This window comes from Conger conger, chromosome 8, assembly GCF_963514075.1.
Source record: "Conger conger chromosome 8, fConCon1.1, whole genome shotgun sequence".
Lineage (NCBI taxonomy): Eukaryota > Metazoa > Chordata > Actinopteri > Anguilliformes > Congridae > Conger > Conger conger.
Genome location: NC_083767.1, coordinates 31,820,049 through 31,837,879, shown reverse-complemented (window position 1 = coordinate 31,837,879; position 17,831 = coordinate 31,820,049). Strand labels below are relative to the sequence as shown.

The 17,831-nt window shown below is 39.9% G+C and overlaps 1 protein-coding gene across 1 annotated transcript in view; it reads left to right on the top strand.

The window, feature by feature from the left end:
• Positions 1 to 17,831, top strand: part of rnf20 (ring finger protein 20, E3 ubiquitin protein ligase) — a 74,248-nt gene that overhangs the window by 36,479 nt on the left and 19,938 nt on the right. Inside the window, exons 9-16 of the mRNA XM_061250647.1 lie at positions 732 to 878; positions 1,035 to 1,109; positions 1,214 to 1,333; positions 8,135 to 8,314; positions 8,485 to 8,620; positions 14,095 to 14,216; positions 14,496 to 14,652; positions 16,722 to 16,992. Coding sequence (XP_061106631.1) covers positions 732 to 878; positions 1,035 to 1,109; positions 1,214 to 1,333; positions 8,135 to 8,314; positions 8,485 to 8,620; positions 14,095 to 14,216; positions 14,496 to 14,652; positions 16,722 to 16,992 — 1,208 coding nt within the window. The remainder of the gene's footprint in view (positions 1 to 731; positions 879 to 1,034; positions 1,110 to 1,213; positions 1,334 to 8,134; positions 8,315 to 8,484; positions 8,621 to 14,094; positions 14,217 to 14,495; positions 14,653 to 16,721; positions 16,993 to 17,831) is intronic.

Here is a 17,831-nt window from a genome sequence, read left to right as displayed (position 1 = left end):
TGAGACTGTGCTGGGAGACACAGGAAACCTTCTTGCGACCGCACATATGGATGTGCCATCCTGGAGGAGCTGGACTACCTATGCAACCTGATTGGGCTGCAGGTACCGCCTCATGCTACCAGTAGTGACAAGGACACTAGCAGAACACAAAACTAGAGAAGAATCAGTCAGGAAGGATAAGGAGAGCAATTGTCTGTGGCCACCACATGCAAAACCATGATCTTTTCGGAGCATCTCCATTGCACCTGTTGTCACTTTCATTTGCACCAAAGCAGGTGAAATTGATTAACAATCACTTGTGCTTCCTAAATGGACAGATTGATATCCCTGAAGTTTAACTGATTTGGTGTTACACTGTGATGATTAAGTGTTCCCTTAATTTATTTGAGCAGTGTATGTCATTGTGCATGACTTATTTAACTCATGGGACGAGGGTCAAAATATTTTTATTTTTATATACACTGATTTGGGGTGCAGGTACCCTTTAATGCCTATCAATAATATAATATAATATATTAGTAATATATTTTAGTTTCTGATAGAACAAAGACTTAAAATTCTTCTGTATGTGCTTCAAATTCTGGTGTATGTGCTGCGCTCTGTAATATCCTGTTTTACACTTGTTTTCCATATTTTAATACTGTAAGATTTATATCTTGCTTTGTGATACTGGGGCTTCTGACAGTGATTCTCTTGGTGGTTTTTCACGTTGGTTTGGGTCCATTCTCTAGTCTCGTTCTTTGGGCCGGGCCATGACACGGGCAGAGAGCCGGGTCGGCGAGCTGCAGGTTCTGATAGAGGAGCTCCAGTGGGACATGGAAAAGATCCGGCGGAGGGAGAATCGGCTCAACACACACCTGGGCGAGGTGTTAGAGAGGGTGAGACTGTATGTGTGCGTGCGTACATGTGCATTTACATGTGCATTAAGCAATAGAAATTTTTGGGTTGGTAGTCCAGTATTTCTGGTAGCTGTCATGGCTTCCGTCCTGGTTGTGCTAATGCTAAAGCTAACAGTCACACCTCCTGGTCTCTAGGTGAACAGTAAAGGGTACAAGGTGTGTGGGGAGGCTAGCAGCGTGTGCGGCAGCATCACCATTAATAAGAGGAAGGTAAGCGACCAGCTGCAAGCACTCACACTGATCTGAGCAAATACATCATGGGCGTGTAGTGATAGTGAGGATGTAGATGACTGTATGACTCCTCTCTGTCCCAGTTTGAGGAGATGAACAGCGAGCTGGAGGAGAACAGGGAGCTAGCGGAGAATCGGCTCAGCGAGCTGCAGAAACTGCAGCAGGACCTGCAGGCTGTAAATCAGGAGAACGGCAACATGAGGGTGAGAACTACAACCCCCAGCATCGCTTATCCATTTGCTGCAGTGTCCTGAACCACGGGTTCCCGGATGCTTTGTATGTCTACAGTCGTATTCTGTCGGGATGAAACAATAGTCAATTATATCGTTAATCGACAATCTATCGTCAATCCATATCAAGCTGGCGATTGCCATGCAGATTTTTCTTTTAGTTCTTTTTATTGCCAGGAAAACAGCACTGTGGTGAATTTCAAGGTTCATTCAATACATAGTAGGTGTGATCCAAGTATTTGTTTCATAAGAGTACTCACTCCTCTGTTGTGCATGTCAAGTGACTGTTGTGTGAACTTGTTACGATCGTAGATTAAGGATATAACTACAAATCATACATTATTTTATTTTGTGCATTGTTTATCAGTTTCTGAAAGTTATCATTTGTCAGCAGCACCATTAATTTCACAAGCAGGCTGTTTGCCGGAGAGAATTGGCAGTAGGCTACACAAAACTGTTAGCCTACCTCAGCTTGAGCCCTGCATACAGACACACACACACACACACACACACACACACACACACACAGTTCACAGCACACAGCTCTCTCATTTATGTTAATTTAAAAAATAATTCCCTTGTAGGGCATTATTTCTACCAAGACTAAAATTTGAAATTCAAAGCAATGTGGATAGTGGTGCTATACGAACAGGTTCCGAACATAGTTGCAGTTGAAAAATAATAAAACAAAACTGAAATGTGAATGAATACATTACAGACTGAACCAACAAGTGTTACTTATAAAAAACTAGAGTCAGAGTGTTACCCTGAGTGTGTCCCTTAAACTCATTTTGAGCACACAAAGTGCTGTGGACTAATCTGATTTCTGATTTAGAATAGAACAGCAGCACTGCTCATTTCACAAGCAGGCGGTTTGCCGGACAGATTTGTGAGTAGGTTACACAAAACTGTTAGCCTACCTCAGCTTTAGCCGTGCATACAGACGCGCGCACAGTACACAGCATACTACGTTAACAATAACAATGAACTGATAAACTGTCAAAAATACAAAGCCAATTATTTCTGCCCGTAAGAAAATGTAGTCACAGTGCCTCCCCATGCACCGATTTCCCTCAAGTTATTGTGTTATTAGAAAATAACTCTGTGGACGAATCAGGGACAGATTCCATTGCTCTCTCTCTCACGCCAATGGAATCGCATCGGCTTCATAGTTGGATTCTACACCAGGGTTGTCTGCATTCTGAGATAATTTTTCTCTAAGTCGCACTGGGTCCACTGAATTCCGATGCAACTTTCTAACCAAAATAATTATTTTGCAAACAAAGAGCTTGCAGCACACAACATATTTTCTGCATCACAGCTTGCAGTTCTGTGAGAAGGGCTCCCAGTTTAGCCAATGCGACCGTCCGCCAGCGAAACAATTGTCAGCAACTTTTCGAAAGACTTTAGGAAATTACCAACGAGAACGCCAACTATGACAAGGATAAATACTTATGTTAAGATTAACCAGATTTATTAGAGATTTACCTGCATAACAGTGCAAAACTGTAGTAATTCTGCTTCAGGTTAAAGTCTTGGTTTCAATGTACTGCAAATTGCAATGTAGTATGGGGGACTAGTTAAACGACACCACTTCCGGGTTACATCATGCCCACTTCTGAGTACGAGTAACGGATATGATGCAAGTAATTGAATTGTTTCAAAGGAAACGAATACGAGTAATGCATTATTTGCTCACCGCTAATGAATAGTATTGGTCTCCTATTAAAAAGCCTGTGTTTTCTTTTGACGTTACTATATCACCATTCACAAGTAGTTTTTGGAATACATCGCAATGGCACAGCTGTTCAGATTAGAACAACGTTTTGCAGCCAGTTGTACCAAGTTAGTTTAAAACTAAAGCTTTTTCTTTCTTCAGTTGCACAATTCACTTACGCTGAATTTTAGCTAAGTTGATCGTAAGCCAAAATATTATCCCTTACAGCGATGTTTCTATATTCAGACCAATAACTTGTGTTTAAATAAATTGCTATTCGCACCTTGTGCCCTTCTAACGTCAAGTGATGCACGATGGGTAATCTCAACGGCTGCAATACTACCGATTCTTGCTGTTGACTCGTTAAGGGCTTTTAGTGGATGTATTTGGACTTCCTTAACAGTGTTTTTTCTTTGATATATATTGCTCCCCAACATTTTTATTATTTACGGAGTAATTTTCTGTATTGGAGTGTTTTCTGTATCTCCGCTTTCAGAAAACAAAAGCAAGAGTGCATGTCAATCTCCGTCTTAAATCGATGTACTATATCAACAGCTGTTTTAGGAGTGACTTTACACCTAGTAGGGAGTTGTCGCTTAACTCTACGTCAGAAATTAATCAGTTGGTGCAACTGGTTTACATTAAGTTATGGCATAACTGAATTTACGTTCAATCTAGCCTACATTTGAATTTACGTTATACTGGCTGCAGGTTTATTTTTGAAAGCAGTTGAGCCTGAAATCAATTGTGGGACACTACTGAAAACACTGAAGTTTTCCATGACGTGCAAGTCCATTCTTTTCACTGATATTTCAAGTCCTTGCACAGGAACAAAGTAAATTTTCAGCTGGAATAATAGCCTACGATACTGATGACATGGCGTAATTTGCCCAGAAAAATAACATGAACGTGAAAGATAAACAGTGTGGTTGTTGGAGCCGTTTTGAAGTTTCATGTTTAGCTGAAATTAATTATTACTATTATGTAGAGGTGTAGGAAAACATCGATACAGCAAAGTATTGCAGTATTTCTGTGATACAGTACTGAGACAGTGGCGACAATCAGTATTGTTTCTAAATATGTATTTTATAACCTGCGTTATTTTTGTAATGATTTTAATGCAGTGCGCAAGGTGACAAAATACTCTCCTTTCAGCTAATTAATTATATTACCGTTTAATAATTCTCATTGTGGATTATCCCGTTTATAGACGATACGATATACCATAGTTACGAATCCTTAAACTTGTGAAACAATTAGAAGTGTTATTTTTTTTAGATGTTTATTAGCAAGAAATGCCTCATTTCCCCAACAACTTATGACAGACTAATCAGACTAGATTTGGAAATCAACCATTGCCATCCCTTAATAAACATTAGTTTACAGGAGGGGTGTCACATAGAAACATTAACAATTAATAAAAAATACTAGGGCTGCAACGATTAGTTGACGTTGTCAATGACATCGACCATGTCGATTTGTATAGTACCGACGCATCGTATTGTTTTTAACAAGGCTGCGGTAAACCCAGCTGGGAGTGCGGGAGAGAGTTCATCCAAAAACCCAATTATATGGTGGTTTGCACGCTGTGCGGAGCTGAAATGGCAGATCACAGCAGCACGACGGCCATGCACGAACACCTTAAAAGAAAGCATCCAGGAGCTGTGATGTTGAGTTATCTAGCTTGTTATGTATATGTAGCGTAATGTTGTCAATGTTGCTATTCTTAGACATGTCATTGAATGAGCTGTATTCAATTATATTATGTTGATTGCGTGGTTTGTGAAATTAACCTAAAACCCCACGCATGTCTGAAATCTAGCGAGAGCTCGTGTTGGAATTGGACTGGACTGTTGGAATTGTTATAATGCCACAGTTACACTAACTGTACAAAGCCCTATTTCCACTTCCGAGTTATGATGACTCCAGCCACTAAACGTTATGCATACAATCTGTAATAATGTTTCTGATTTTACTTGTGCCGTGGAAATGGCAGAAGTTCAAAGTTATAACATGCGCAACATGTGTAATCTAACAAGTGAGCAATGAATGAGTCGCATTTGAAATATAAATAACTTCTCTTAAAATATGTTTATTCAACGAATTCAAATGTCAATGTTTCCATGTCCAAGTTCCACATTTACCCTAATAAACACGTAGCCTAATAAACAAGAAGCCATGTGCACTGCGTCGTGCACAGACAAACACAAATCCAAGCATCCGCAAGTAATCTGTAGTATCATAGTGCAGCCCCTCCATTGGATTATCTCGTTAATTTTTTCACAGCCGGTCTAAAACGGAAATTGTCTTATTTTGGTAAATAACCATAGCTTGGGTACCCAGTTTTTAGGTGAGCAAAAGTATTGGAACATGTAACTGACCAGTGTTTCTTGTTGCCCAGATGTGTGCTGTTAGAGTGATTGGTTAAAGAAGAAATTGTCTATTCTTGGTTTAGCCTTGGGTTTTGCCTGTGAGGACCGCATTTCTATTAGAATAGGTAAACCAGGCCAGAGTCCTGTCTTTGGGAGAAAACCAAGCCATTTCGAAACTTCGAAAAGAGGGCAAATCAAGAGCCATTGCACAAGAATTGGGGATAGCTGGTATCACAACTTTGAATGTCCTGAAAAAACAAAATGCTGGTGTATTGAGCAACAGACATTGAACAGGTCGACCGAGGAAACAGCAGTTGATGACAGAAAGGTGAAATCAACCGTTCGAAGAAGACTTATAGAGCAACAATATATAGGCTGTACCACAAGATGTAAACCACTCGTCAGTAAGAATCGGAAAGTGAGATTAGTTTGCAAAGAAGTACAATTGAAATGTAGAGCATGTTTTGCCAATTCATAGTCACTGATTAATTCATTGAACTCTTTATTAATGTTTCTGTTAAGTAGCCTAAATAATATGCACACTTCCCATTAAATAATATAGAACATATTCCATTGGCTACATAAATTGTATTAAGGCATTTTCTGCTGCAACCGCAAATGATGCATGGATTCACTGTATTTCGAAGAATGCAATTGATATGGATACAATAACGTTACGTTGTTCAACGCCGAATCCGACAGACAAACCGTGGATACAGTGTTTTCTCCTGTTCAAACTAATGCTACTGCTAGCTACCAGGATAATTGTGATGAGGTGGTGGAAACAACCACCAGAGAATGAAAGCAAAGGGGGTGCGTGTTTAGACGGACTGCCTTGCTTCATATTGCCGAAAAAGGCCTCCGCCCACCCAGAGCAGCGGATAAACGCTCATTCCAAACTGGCTGATGTCAAATTCCAGAACCTAAATGGCTATAGGCTAACTATTGGTCCAATTCACATAAATGAAAAGTGTGTTCCTTACTTAATTTGCAAAATTCTGTGAGCACTATCTTCATCTGTTCTTCAGTGCATTGCCACCATGTTTCACCAGAAAGTGAATGTAAATGCCCTCAAATTAAAGCTGTCAGTCTGTACTTTAACCTCATATTCATTATTTAATTTCAAATCCAATGTGCTGGAGTACAGAGCCAAAAGAACAGAAATTGTACCACTGCAAATACTTACAGACTGCACTGTATAACATCTGAACTGGCTGGGTAACACAGCGATGTCCAAATTTTATTCATAAACTGAACAAATTGACACAATTGCCTATATCAGGGATCAGCAACTGGCGGCACGTGGGCCAGATCCAGCCCTGTGAAAAGCTTCCAGACTAATACTTCATATTTATTTCAATAAACTGCATATAAATGTTACACATTCATACATAAATGTATATAGACCTAGGTTATAACTTAAATAACATTATCAAGTATGTTAAGTAGTCTAATGGCAGATCAGCAAGTTTTTACTTCCTCAAAAGCATAATTTAAAGGCAGAGGGAAAAACACAACACCAGTCAATTAATCTATAGCAATCAATTTAATATAGGCATACTAGCCTACCAAAACCAACATAAATTTGCCTTGCCGGCCTTTTCATTTCTGCTTAGTTAATACTTTGCTTCAAGAAGAGTATTTTTATTGTGACGAAAACGCACTGGCAAAAGTGTCTGACAATGAAAGGCGATGTTAAGCCCCGTTTCCCACTGGGAACAGATGACTAACAACAGAAAAGGGTATTTGCGTTGCGGGCTGGCGTGACCATCAAGCATGGACCTTTTCACATTATCGGCCAGTACATGGATGCGACATGCAGCTGTTGCTGCAGATGAAGGTACTTGTTTGACTGGCACGATAATGCCTTCCATTGCCTTATCTGTACCCAATTCTTCCAATACCATCACCATGCATTCTTTGAATATTTCACCGTTGGTGAGCGGCTTGTTTCGTGCAAGAACCCAAGCAACTTCTGAACATGCACGTTTGGCTTTCTCTTGTTGGGTGATGGCACGAAAAATAATTTTACTACTCTGAAGGTTGTTTGTTTTTTCTTGCGTCCAGCCTCTGACATTGGTGGATAAGAGACATTGAAATTTGCATGCTTTGTGTGGAGGTGCCGTCTCAAATTATACTCCTTGCAAATGGCCATGTTTTCATTGCATATAAGACACACTGGTCTGGTGTTTACAAACGATGGTAAAACAAACATGTATTTCTGTGTCCATTCTTCATTAACTGTGCGGTTCTCATCGTCCACCTTTCATTTTTTACCTTGTTAGAGCGAAATGTTCTTTTGCGAGCATGCAATCAAAGGTTTTGCTCACTAATTAAGTTTGGTTAGGCATTAAATCTGTGTAGGCCTAGTGTTGCCTTGGCTAGACAGTCACCATTGTTATTTTTTTCCCCACAAATATGCAGCTAAAAGAGTTAAAATAGATCATATTTACGCAGTATATTCAGGGTTATTACATTATAATGTTATTGTCATTAATTAAATTGCAATTCTGCAAATCTGGCCCACCCACCATCTACAAATACAAAATAATTTTTTGGCCTGAGACTAAATGTACTTACCGACCCCTGGCCTATATGCTTAGACACTGATGGTCCAAACAAGATGAAATGATACAGTATTAACTGCGGGTAAAGTGTTGTTTAGTAACTCCCGCTTCCGACCAGGTGGAGTTGTGCTCTCGGGCGGAGGATGTGGTGAAGGAAAGTTCAGAGTACCGCTGTCTGCAGTCTCAGTTCTCTGTGCTCTATAACGAGTCTCTGGTACTGAAAGGCCAGCTAGATGAAACCAGAGCCCGGCTGAACACGACCAGAACAGCCCGACTCCGGCAGCTCGACCACATGGAGGTACCGTTCTGTGTGTATGTGCTAAGCATGTGTATAGTATGTGTGTGTGATAAGCGTGTGCTAAGTGCGTGTGTGGTAAACATGTGTATAGTAAGTGCACGTGCGTGTGTGCGTGCGTGCGGGCGGGCGTGTGTGTGTCTAGTTAGCATGTGTGTGTGTTCTCCCTGCAGAATGATGAAGTTTCTCTGCAGAGGAAGGTTCGCACAGAGGTGATCCAGCTGGAGGACACACTGGCACAGGTCCGAAAGGAGTATGAGATGCTGAGAATTGAGTTTGAGCAGACCCTCGCTGCCAACGAGCAAGCAGGTACTACTGCTTTTCTACAAGCTTACAGCACACATCTTGTACTACAGTTTTACTACACACTTGGACACACTACACACCTCTGGACCAAGCAGGTAATACAGCTTCACTACACACGCACACCTCTGGAACAAGCGAGTACAACAGCTGGTGAGTATACAAACTTATCCAGCAGACAGAGGTGACGTTAATGCAGAATTCTGCATTTTTCATGAAAGATAGTCACAACGCTGCAAAATACATTAACTTCTTTCTATAAACGCAGATATTTCAACTCCCAATTACCCAAACATGAACTACAGCAAATTAGTTACTTTTTCTTTGAGCCCATAGTCCTTCGTATCTGACATTTCTATAATTTGTTGGTCATAATATTTACACAGCCATTGATAGCATTTAAGAGAAAACACTTTAATTTGTATGCAAAGTCAAAAACTAGATGTCACACTCTTGGTAGCTTTTTATGATGCATTTGGATCGTTTTCTGTGCGTGTCGTCTTTGTACTGTAGTCACTTAACTTACTGCACACAACAAGCCTGTAAATAGTAGGTTAAACTCGAATTAAAAAGCTAAAGTTTTCATGCCCGCTATGGCAATGTTGCTATTATCATAATGTAATCAGGTTCTGTCTTGTACAATAACAGGTTATTCCTGTTTGTCATTGTTCACCTTTTAAAGTAGTATTTTGATTGTTCATAATTTTTGCCTGTGCGAGGACATGCTATACATTTATTGTATTATTGTGAGATTATTATGACACAAATAGTATGCCTACTTTCCTCAGAACGCAAATTAATTTGTGTGCCATATTCAATTGGCAGTTTGACCACTGGCAGATTTTTCGGTATTATTGATAACCAACTTCATGTACATTTCGTGCCAGGAATATTTAAGTACATTTTAAGTCAAGGTTGGAAATATACGAGGGCAAAGGGCAAAAGTGCCCTCATAATTCGCAAAATGCCCCTTAAATCACAAGGGAGGTGGCAAAACATGGCCCTTGTTATTTTTATTTTATTTATCTAGCAGTATTTCCTAATGGTTTGCTGTCAGGTGTGAATATCCTTCATGAAATATCCTTCAAGAAATGTCAAAGGTAAAATTTATTTAAAAAAAGAAATTAGAATATCCCAGTGTTTCCCATTAACTGAATTGTCAGCCCACCAGTTCCATGTGTCCTGCCAGATTCAGAATGAAGTCAACATACTTGTTACTCTTGAAATAAACATAAAAGATGCTTTGCACCATGCCTTGCTATAAATGCACAAGATTTGAGAGTGCCTTCAACACGGACTCTTTTGAATGCTCCAGTTTTGCATCTCAATTTTCGCTAGCCAATCGGCCGAGAATGCATTTTTGAGGTGGTAAGATTGGAGTGGGATTCCAAACACTTTAAATAAACCAAAACAACATGTGACAGCTTTGACTTTGTTTATTTGATGGCTCAATTGGAGGCTCAAGCCTCTTACATGTTGATACAAGACAATTCTTCATGGAAATGAAAGAAAATTGCTGAACTTTTATGAACATCTTATCCAGTAACAAACCTGTAGCCTAGTGGCTGCACTTCCATGCATGGGACCCGGAAGGTTGGTGGTTCAAGCCCTGGTGTAGCCATGATAAGATCTGCACGGCTGTTGGGGCCTTGGTCCTGGCCCTTAGTCCTGCATTGCCAGGGGGATTGTCTCCTGCTTATTGCAATCAACTAAGTCGCTTTGGAGTACATAACGAATTTTCTACTTTCGCGTATGGGCTGAAAAGTCAAGTGCATGTTTTATAGTAGTAATTCATCTAAAACTGGCTAATATGACAAATTATTTAAATGGGTGTCTTCACTTACAGAAAATTTACACTAAGCTGATATACAATTTTATTCTTTGAAATGTGTACCATAAAAGAGTAAAGAGTGGTTGAATGTGACACTTGCCAGTTGTCTTTAGGCAACAACTTGTGCATAATCTTGTTATTATTCAGTCATTCAGATGTATTTTAAAACATACCTAATTTCCCACTATAAAAGTTTACCCAACTGTCTAGGCATGGTAATGATAACTATCAATTTGCTATGATTGGCAGACCGTGCTTCCACTTTCTGATAGCTAAGGTAAGGACGTTGATTTATCAAATGATAATTTTTGCTAGCTAGCTAGCCAAGTTAAGATAAGAACACAACTTTTACAAGTGTGCTTATATTCAGTGGGGTCCAAAAGTTGAAAAGTGAAACGAGTGAAAATGCTTATTTTCTAATTTAATACAAACTTTTTATTTACCAGTTGTATTATCACCATAGCCATGGGAGGGAAATGAATTCACATGAATTGTTTTGCTTTAATGGCAACATGCACTAATCCTGAGGATCCATGTTATCCTAGTATTATTCGACAATCTTCCAAAGAGCATCTTGTGATGTTACTGAAAGCTTGGCTTTTGTCAGTAACAAAAAGGGGGTTGTGGTCAGGTGTGGATTGTGCAGCACTCCAAAATAACTTTAATTTCTAAAGAAAAAATCTAAATCCTGAAACTTCCCGTTTCTTTTGAGGATTACATGAAAAAAAATCCCAGATTTTCAATGTAGTCTCAGGTCTTTGGAGCCCACTTTACATGCCCCTTGCTGCCAGTGTGGGAGACTGAAGACTTAGAGAAAATTTCTTGGTCAGCACCATGTCCTGTTTTACAGTGGTTTTGTGCTTCATTTGGCGCTTCTGCTGCTGGACCGCAGCAAATTAACATATTTCTTTAGCATACCATACCAGGTGGCAAATGTGAGCACTCTAATCCAGAGCTGTTGGAAATACTTTTTATTTGATTGTGTTGAAAATATATGCATACATATGTTGTAAAATTATTTATTTGAAATTAAGCGCATATTTACACATACATGGTTGTTTGAATATAAACAATAATTTTCTTTAAAACCCATCGTTCCACAATAACCACGATAATTTCATTTTTACCATCTGGCAACGCTGGTTAGGTCTCTCTCTCTCTTAAAAGGAACTGCATCTGGCGGTCACAAATCTGGTATAAATCTGGCAAAGATTCAAAGACAAAGGGGAGAAAAATGTCCAGTAGTGTTTGAGTATTTGCTTTTTTGAATGTTTTACTATTTACTGAAAGAGGCCTACTTAGCAGTGTGGCACAAAACATTCCTTTAATAATTTATCACAACGTCTTTTCTTTCATTTTCATTGATTGACAAGTGTGTCAACAATCTGAGTAATCAGTCAGAAATTAACACACAAACACATGTTTCACATTTTTAATGATAGTGTTTTAATCACTAAGCAGTAGTGGAGACTTCCTCTGTTTATCATTGAGTATCAATTTGGCATATTAACCCTTTCAGTCCCAAGCCCCATATGAAGTTGCTCTTTCCAGATGAAAAGGTGTTGGGTTGAGAGTGCAACCCGCATTGTTAAAAAAACAGTTTATTTGAATACAAAGGGGGGGCACATAGCAATATTCATTTCGGGGGACCCAGAATTCCTAGCTACACCCCTGCATACAATATATAGTATTTTACACCTTATAAGACCCATAATATCATTTGATTGCCGAGTGTTCTTTTGGAGTCTCCGAGTAAGCTTTTTGGAAACTTGGCTGGACATAGCTAGAGGGTGACTTTCGCTGAGGAGGTAAGACTGGTTGTCTGGCAGTCGGATGGTTGTCGGTTTGATTGGTGGCCGGTGTGGCGATGTGCCCCTTGCATGGCAGCCTATCGCCGTGTGTGTGTTTGTGTGTGTTTGTGTTTGTGTGTGTGTTTGTGTGAATGAGAGGCATCCGTTGTAAAGCACTTTGGATAAAAGCGGTCCACTTGCAGTCCATTTTTATGCAAAGTTCACATACAAACCGGCAGCCTATAGTCCGATTCTGGTAACTAATGGTGTCTGGAAATGTGTGTCTAGAACCAGCCTTTTGTTGTCTTCCCCCCCACACCCCTTCTCCCACGTCAAAACTCGTCTGCATGCTGATTGGCTAGAAAGCGACAACCCCTGGCAAAAATTATGGAATCAGCACACTTTTTTACTTCATAGCAAATAAACAAATCTTAGATCTAACACAACTAATTTTGTTTAACAGCTGAACATTTTGGCTTCATGAAACATACCACCAACAAATTAGATTAAAATATTTTCGCTTTGTAATTTGTATTTCTAAAACAAATACCAGCTCAAGTCTGAATATTCAATTAACTGCAGTTAAAAGGGAGAGTTTGCAGACCTTGATAAACTGTTGGACTTGGCTAATTGAAGGGAAGCATGGCTCCTAGAAGAGAGCTGTCAATTGAAACAGAGGAAAGCTCCTTAAAATGGGAAGGTTATAAAAGGAAAACAGACAGGTAGACCACGGAAGACATCAAAGCCTCAGGATAGAAAGCTCAGAGCAATATGCCTTGAAAATAGAAAATGCACAACAAAAAAAATGAAAAACAAATGAGGATTTACATACAGAAAAGCCAAACAGAAACCAGCACTAACACCTAAACAGAACAAAACAAGGTTGCAGTGGGCTAAAGAGGAGTGTGGATGATTGGATGAAAGTGATATTCAGTGATGAATCACAAATCTGCATTGGCCAAGGCTATGATGCTGGAACTTTTGCCTGGTGCCGTTCCAATGAAACATACAAAGCAAAACAAGCATATTTCCATAGTCATTTATGATATGGGGTTGCATGTCAGGTAAAGGACATGGGGAGATGGCAATCATTACCTCAACAGTCAATGCACAGGTATACATAGAAATTTTGGACACTTTTTTCATTCCATTTTTCAGGATGGCAATGCATCTTGCCACAGAACAAAGAGTGTTAAAGCTTTTCTTCTGGAAAGGAATATCAACTCAATGACATGGCCAGCAAACAGTCCGGATCTTAATCCGATTGAAAATTTATGGTGGAAATAAAATAAAATAAAAAATGGCTCCATCCTGCAAAGCTGATCTGTCAACCGCTATTCGAGAAAGTTGGAACCAGCTTGATGGAGAATATTGTTTTTCATTAGTGCAGTCCATTCCTCAAAGTATTCAGGCAGTCATAAAAGCCAGAGGAGGAGCAACAAAGTTCTAATTGTGATTTTTTTTTTTGTTGATGATTCCATAATTTCTTCCCTCTACTTGATCTCGAAAAAAATATCCTATTAGTTAAAGTGAATGAATTTAATTTATTTGAGCTATGTTTCACCAAGCCAGAATGTTCAGCTGTTAAACAAAAATTGTTTCGTGTCAGATCTGTGATTTGTTTATTTGCTATTTGAACATCCTCTGAGTGTGCTGATTCCATAATTTTTTCCTGGAGTTATAGACCCATGAGCTTCCGATTAATTTTAGGACACTGACGGTGTCCCAACAGCCTCTGCAAAGGCTGATCACAGCTGACAACATGCACACACCAGGCAAACTGTTCCCTAGACTGTCTGCCCACCGTCGACTTGGTGTGTTCCGCTTAACACACCAGCTGTTCTTTCCCCCTCTCTCAGGCCCGATTAACAGGGAGATGAGACACCTAATCAGCACCCTGCAGACTCACAACCAGCAGATGAAAGGGGAGGTGATGAAGTACAAACTGAGACTGAGAGAGGCACAGGCAGAGCTGAATCAGGTAAGAGGGTGGGGGGGGGCAAGAGGGGTGAGAAGGAAAAAGGGAGGAACAGAAAGTATGGGGATGGAGAGTGGGAAGGATCAAAGGAAGGGTGGGGAGTAGGGTCTAGGTTACCCATGTCATTGTGCCCTGGTGAAAGGTTGTGTACATACATTTTTGTATAATTAATCAATGTCCTGGTTTAGCAGCAGAAAAACAAGTGTGCAATTGTGAGACTCCTCACCTTGAGACCTTTACACCTGTAACATGCGCAATCCCTTTCCCTCTGCATGAGGATAGAGTCGAGCTATGAAGGGCAGCTCTGTACTCCAATCACAGTCCAGCACAGAACTTGAAGTCAAGGAAGAGACCGCCTCACCAATTACCACTGCCCCCCCCTGTGACATCACAGTCAAGACGGAACCAGACAATGGGTCTGCTACACCCACCAGCACTGGTGACTCCATAATTTATTTCTAATTTTTTTGTTTATTGTAACTTTATTTATTCATTTTAATTACTTTTTTCAGCACACCATATATCTGCACTAGATTATATGTCTGTCACTAATGATCAACTTTTTATGTCCACGTATCACCCGATTCCTTTTTCTTTATTCAAGAGGTTTGCCACCAGAAACAAAATGTAATTTAAAAATATCGTTTTGTGGTATTCTCACTTGAAATCCTTCCTGCAGATGCCAAATCTGGCTCATCGCTAGATTCATATTTATGTAGCTCTATTTAAGGCTTTATAACTGGTTATGTGCATCACAGACGCTTGGAAAATGGCGTAAATGAAGCAAGACACAATTAAATTTTACTTTATTTTTACAATTTAGGTATAAAGTGGCACAAAATGCAATATACCTTATGAGACCCATAATATCCTTTTTGAGTCTCCAAATGTCCTTTTGTAAGCTGCCGAGACATAGCTTAGAAAATGCACCAATGCAGAATGCTCTGTTGTGGTGATATAGTGAAAGGGAATTTGGCCAGTATTGTGGCTGTGGCTCCATTCAGTTTCTAACTACAACAGCCACAGCTACAATAATCTGTAGCCAGTCAAAAACAAACAAAAAGCTTCCACCTTCACTGTGTGATTGACCTCATGTAACTTTATTTTAGTAATATTTAGAGTAATCCTAACTCTTGGAAAACAAACCCCAAAGGGTTACATTTCAGAAAAGACAAGGATTATCCCTGTGCTCAAAAGAGAATAGCAACCATTTTATTTTGGGTATGTAATTTTCAAGCTTGTATCAAGAAAAGGGGCGATATTTAAGGGGTTAATTTCTTCTGATGTGCTAGACCAGTGGTCCCTGTGTAACCATTTCAACCTCAATTGCCATCTAAAAATTGTAACAAGCTGTTAATCTTAATTAGGTACCTTTCATCTTCAGAAGGTTTATTTTTTACCTTAAAGCACTGTGTCAAAACCAGTGGACTGGTAAAATGCAGTCTTGCAGTCTTGTGGTCTTGCTGGCAACCTTCTATTGGTTTTACTGTAATTCCATACAAACTACATTACCTGTTTAATTGCTTGCTGCCGAGATCTTATTACAAAATAAGACTATAACTCAATATAGTCTAGCGATTACAAAACTACTGTCCCAAAAGCATAACCCCCTGGTCCGTGTTGAAAATATGTTGCCCCCCCCCCCCATGCTTCCAAGTTGAACTCCGCTTATAGACCAGGCCGGCGAATCCAGGTACTTTGAAGTACACGCCCCTTCTCAGGGGTAAGTATAACATTGCGGGAATAGGATATTTTGCCTAAATTAGCTATATCTTTTGTAAACAAAATCCGAAGTTTTTTTAATGATATGTCTGACAATCTGAAAGTATTTTGAGCATTTCCATACCAAGTTGACATTTTTATGATGAGTAATTTTTGAGAACGAGAGTTTTGTTTGACACTTGCGCCAGTCTCCATCTGCATCTGCGCCAAGTAGACAGATAGACAGAAGTGGATAGATGGATAAATAGATAGATACTCAGCACCAGTGTCAAGTAACGTTAGCTAGCTAGCTTAACGTCAGTGTACCATCGGACTTAGCGCAGGTTCCAAGGTAAAACTTAGGTAAAATATCCTATTCCCGCTATGTTATTCTTGCCACCGAGAAGGAGCGTGGCTATGGCTGTGACGTGTTGCCGGTCTGGTCTATGCTTGGAACAAATCATTACATGTTGGCTAAAATCTATTGACAGAGGCTTGTGTGTTTATATATATATGAATATATCTATATCTGTAGCTATGTTACTGAGCCCCCATAAGGCATGTTACAGGAAACCTTAACAAGAGCTATGAAGAGTGATATGAAGATGCATTTACATTACATTTACATTTTAGCCATTTGGCAGACACTTTTAATCCAAAGCGAATTACAAGTGCATAGGTTCTTCACAGGTTAAAAGCATCAAATTCTAAACAAAAAGACAGTCATCAAAAGTGCAATTAATAATTTTTTGCCTGTTCATAACTTTGACTTTCTACCTTCCCTGCTCTCTCACTCTCTTGTTTCAGGAACCTCAGTGAAGACTGAGACAGAGATGGAGGGAACAGTGAAAGAAGAGGAGAGAGAGAAGGAGAGAGAAAGGGAGCGAGAAAGAGAACGGGAGCGGGAGAAGGCGGCGCGTGGCAGCGGGGGAGGGGGTTCAGTGAAGGATGAGAAGGAGAGGGCCACCACCAGCACCAGCAGCCAGTCAGAGGAGCAAGCAGCAGAACGCTGCACTGTGATTGGTGCACCAAAGAGAAAGGAGGTGGAGCAGCTGAAAATGGTCAGAGTGGAGCTGAAGTAAGTCTCCATGTGGGGCAGTGACTGATGATATTATCACATTCTTACAGTTGATGGTTTATATTGTACAACAAGCAAATAGTAAAAATGTTGTCCCCCACTGTTGATACATTGGTGCCACCTCTGATTTCATTGGGTGGGGGATAATTACGTGACCTACTTCGGTAACGTGAACTACATTACTTTAATTTAGCAGGCAATCCTATCCAGAATGACTTACAATGTTACTACAATGTAAGTACAATGTATGATTTAATAAGCTTTGGATAGGGCCATCTGCTTAACCCCTTCAGGCAGATGCTAAATCAGGCAACTCTCACCCTATTTTTACAGTGTTCTACTTTCAGGTTTTATAACTCCAGACGTGAGCATCACAGAGACTTGGAAAATGGCTTATGAAGCAAGATCCCCTACCATTTATAATCCTAACTTAATTTAGTTTACTTGCACCTAAAGTATGGAAAATGAAATGCTACAAATACTAAACAATGTCGGTGTAAATGAAATTCCGAATGTCACAAATGTAAAACAGGTAAACCTGTACATTTCTGGATATAAACTCCTTGACCACAGGTGTGCAACAGGTGATGAACAGTGGCTTCAGCTAGTATTCAGACACCCATCACTTTTTTGTACGCACACTATTCTCCAAGGAACTTGAAGGAACTCTCTGTTGACCTCTGAGATAAAATTGTATGTAGAACAATTTCTGAAGTGTTCCCAGGAGCACAGTGGCCTCAATAATTGTGAAATGCAAGAAGCTTAGAACCACCAGGGCTCTTCTTAGAGTTGGCTGTCCTGCCAAACTGAGTAACCGGGCAAGAATGGCATTGGTCCAG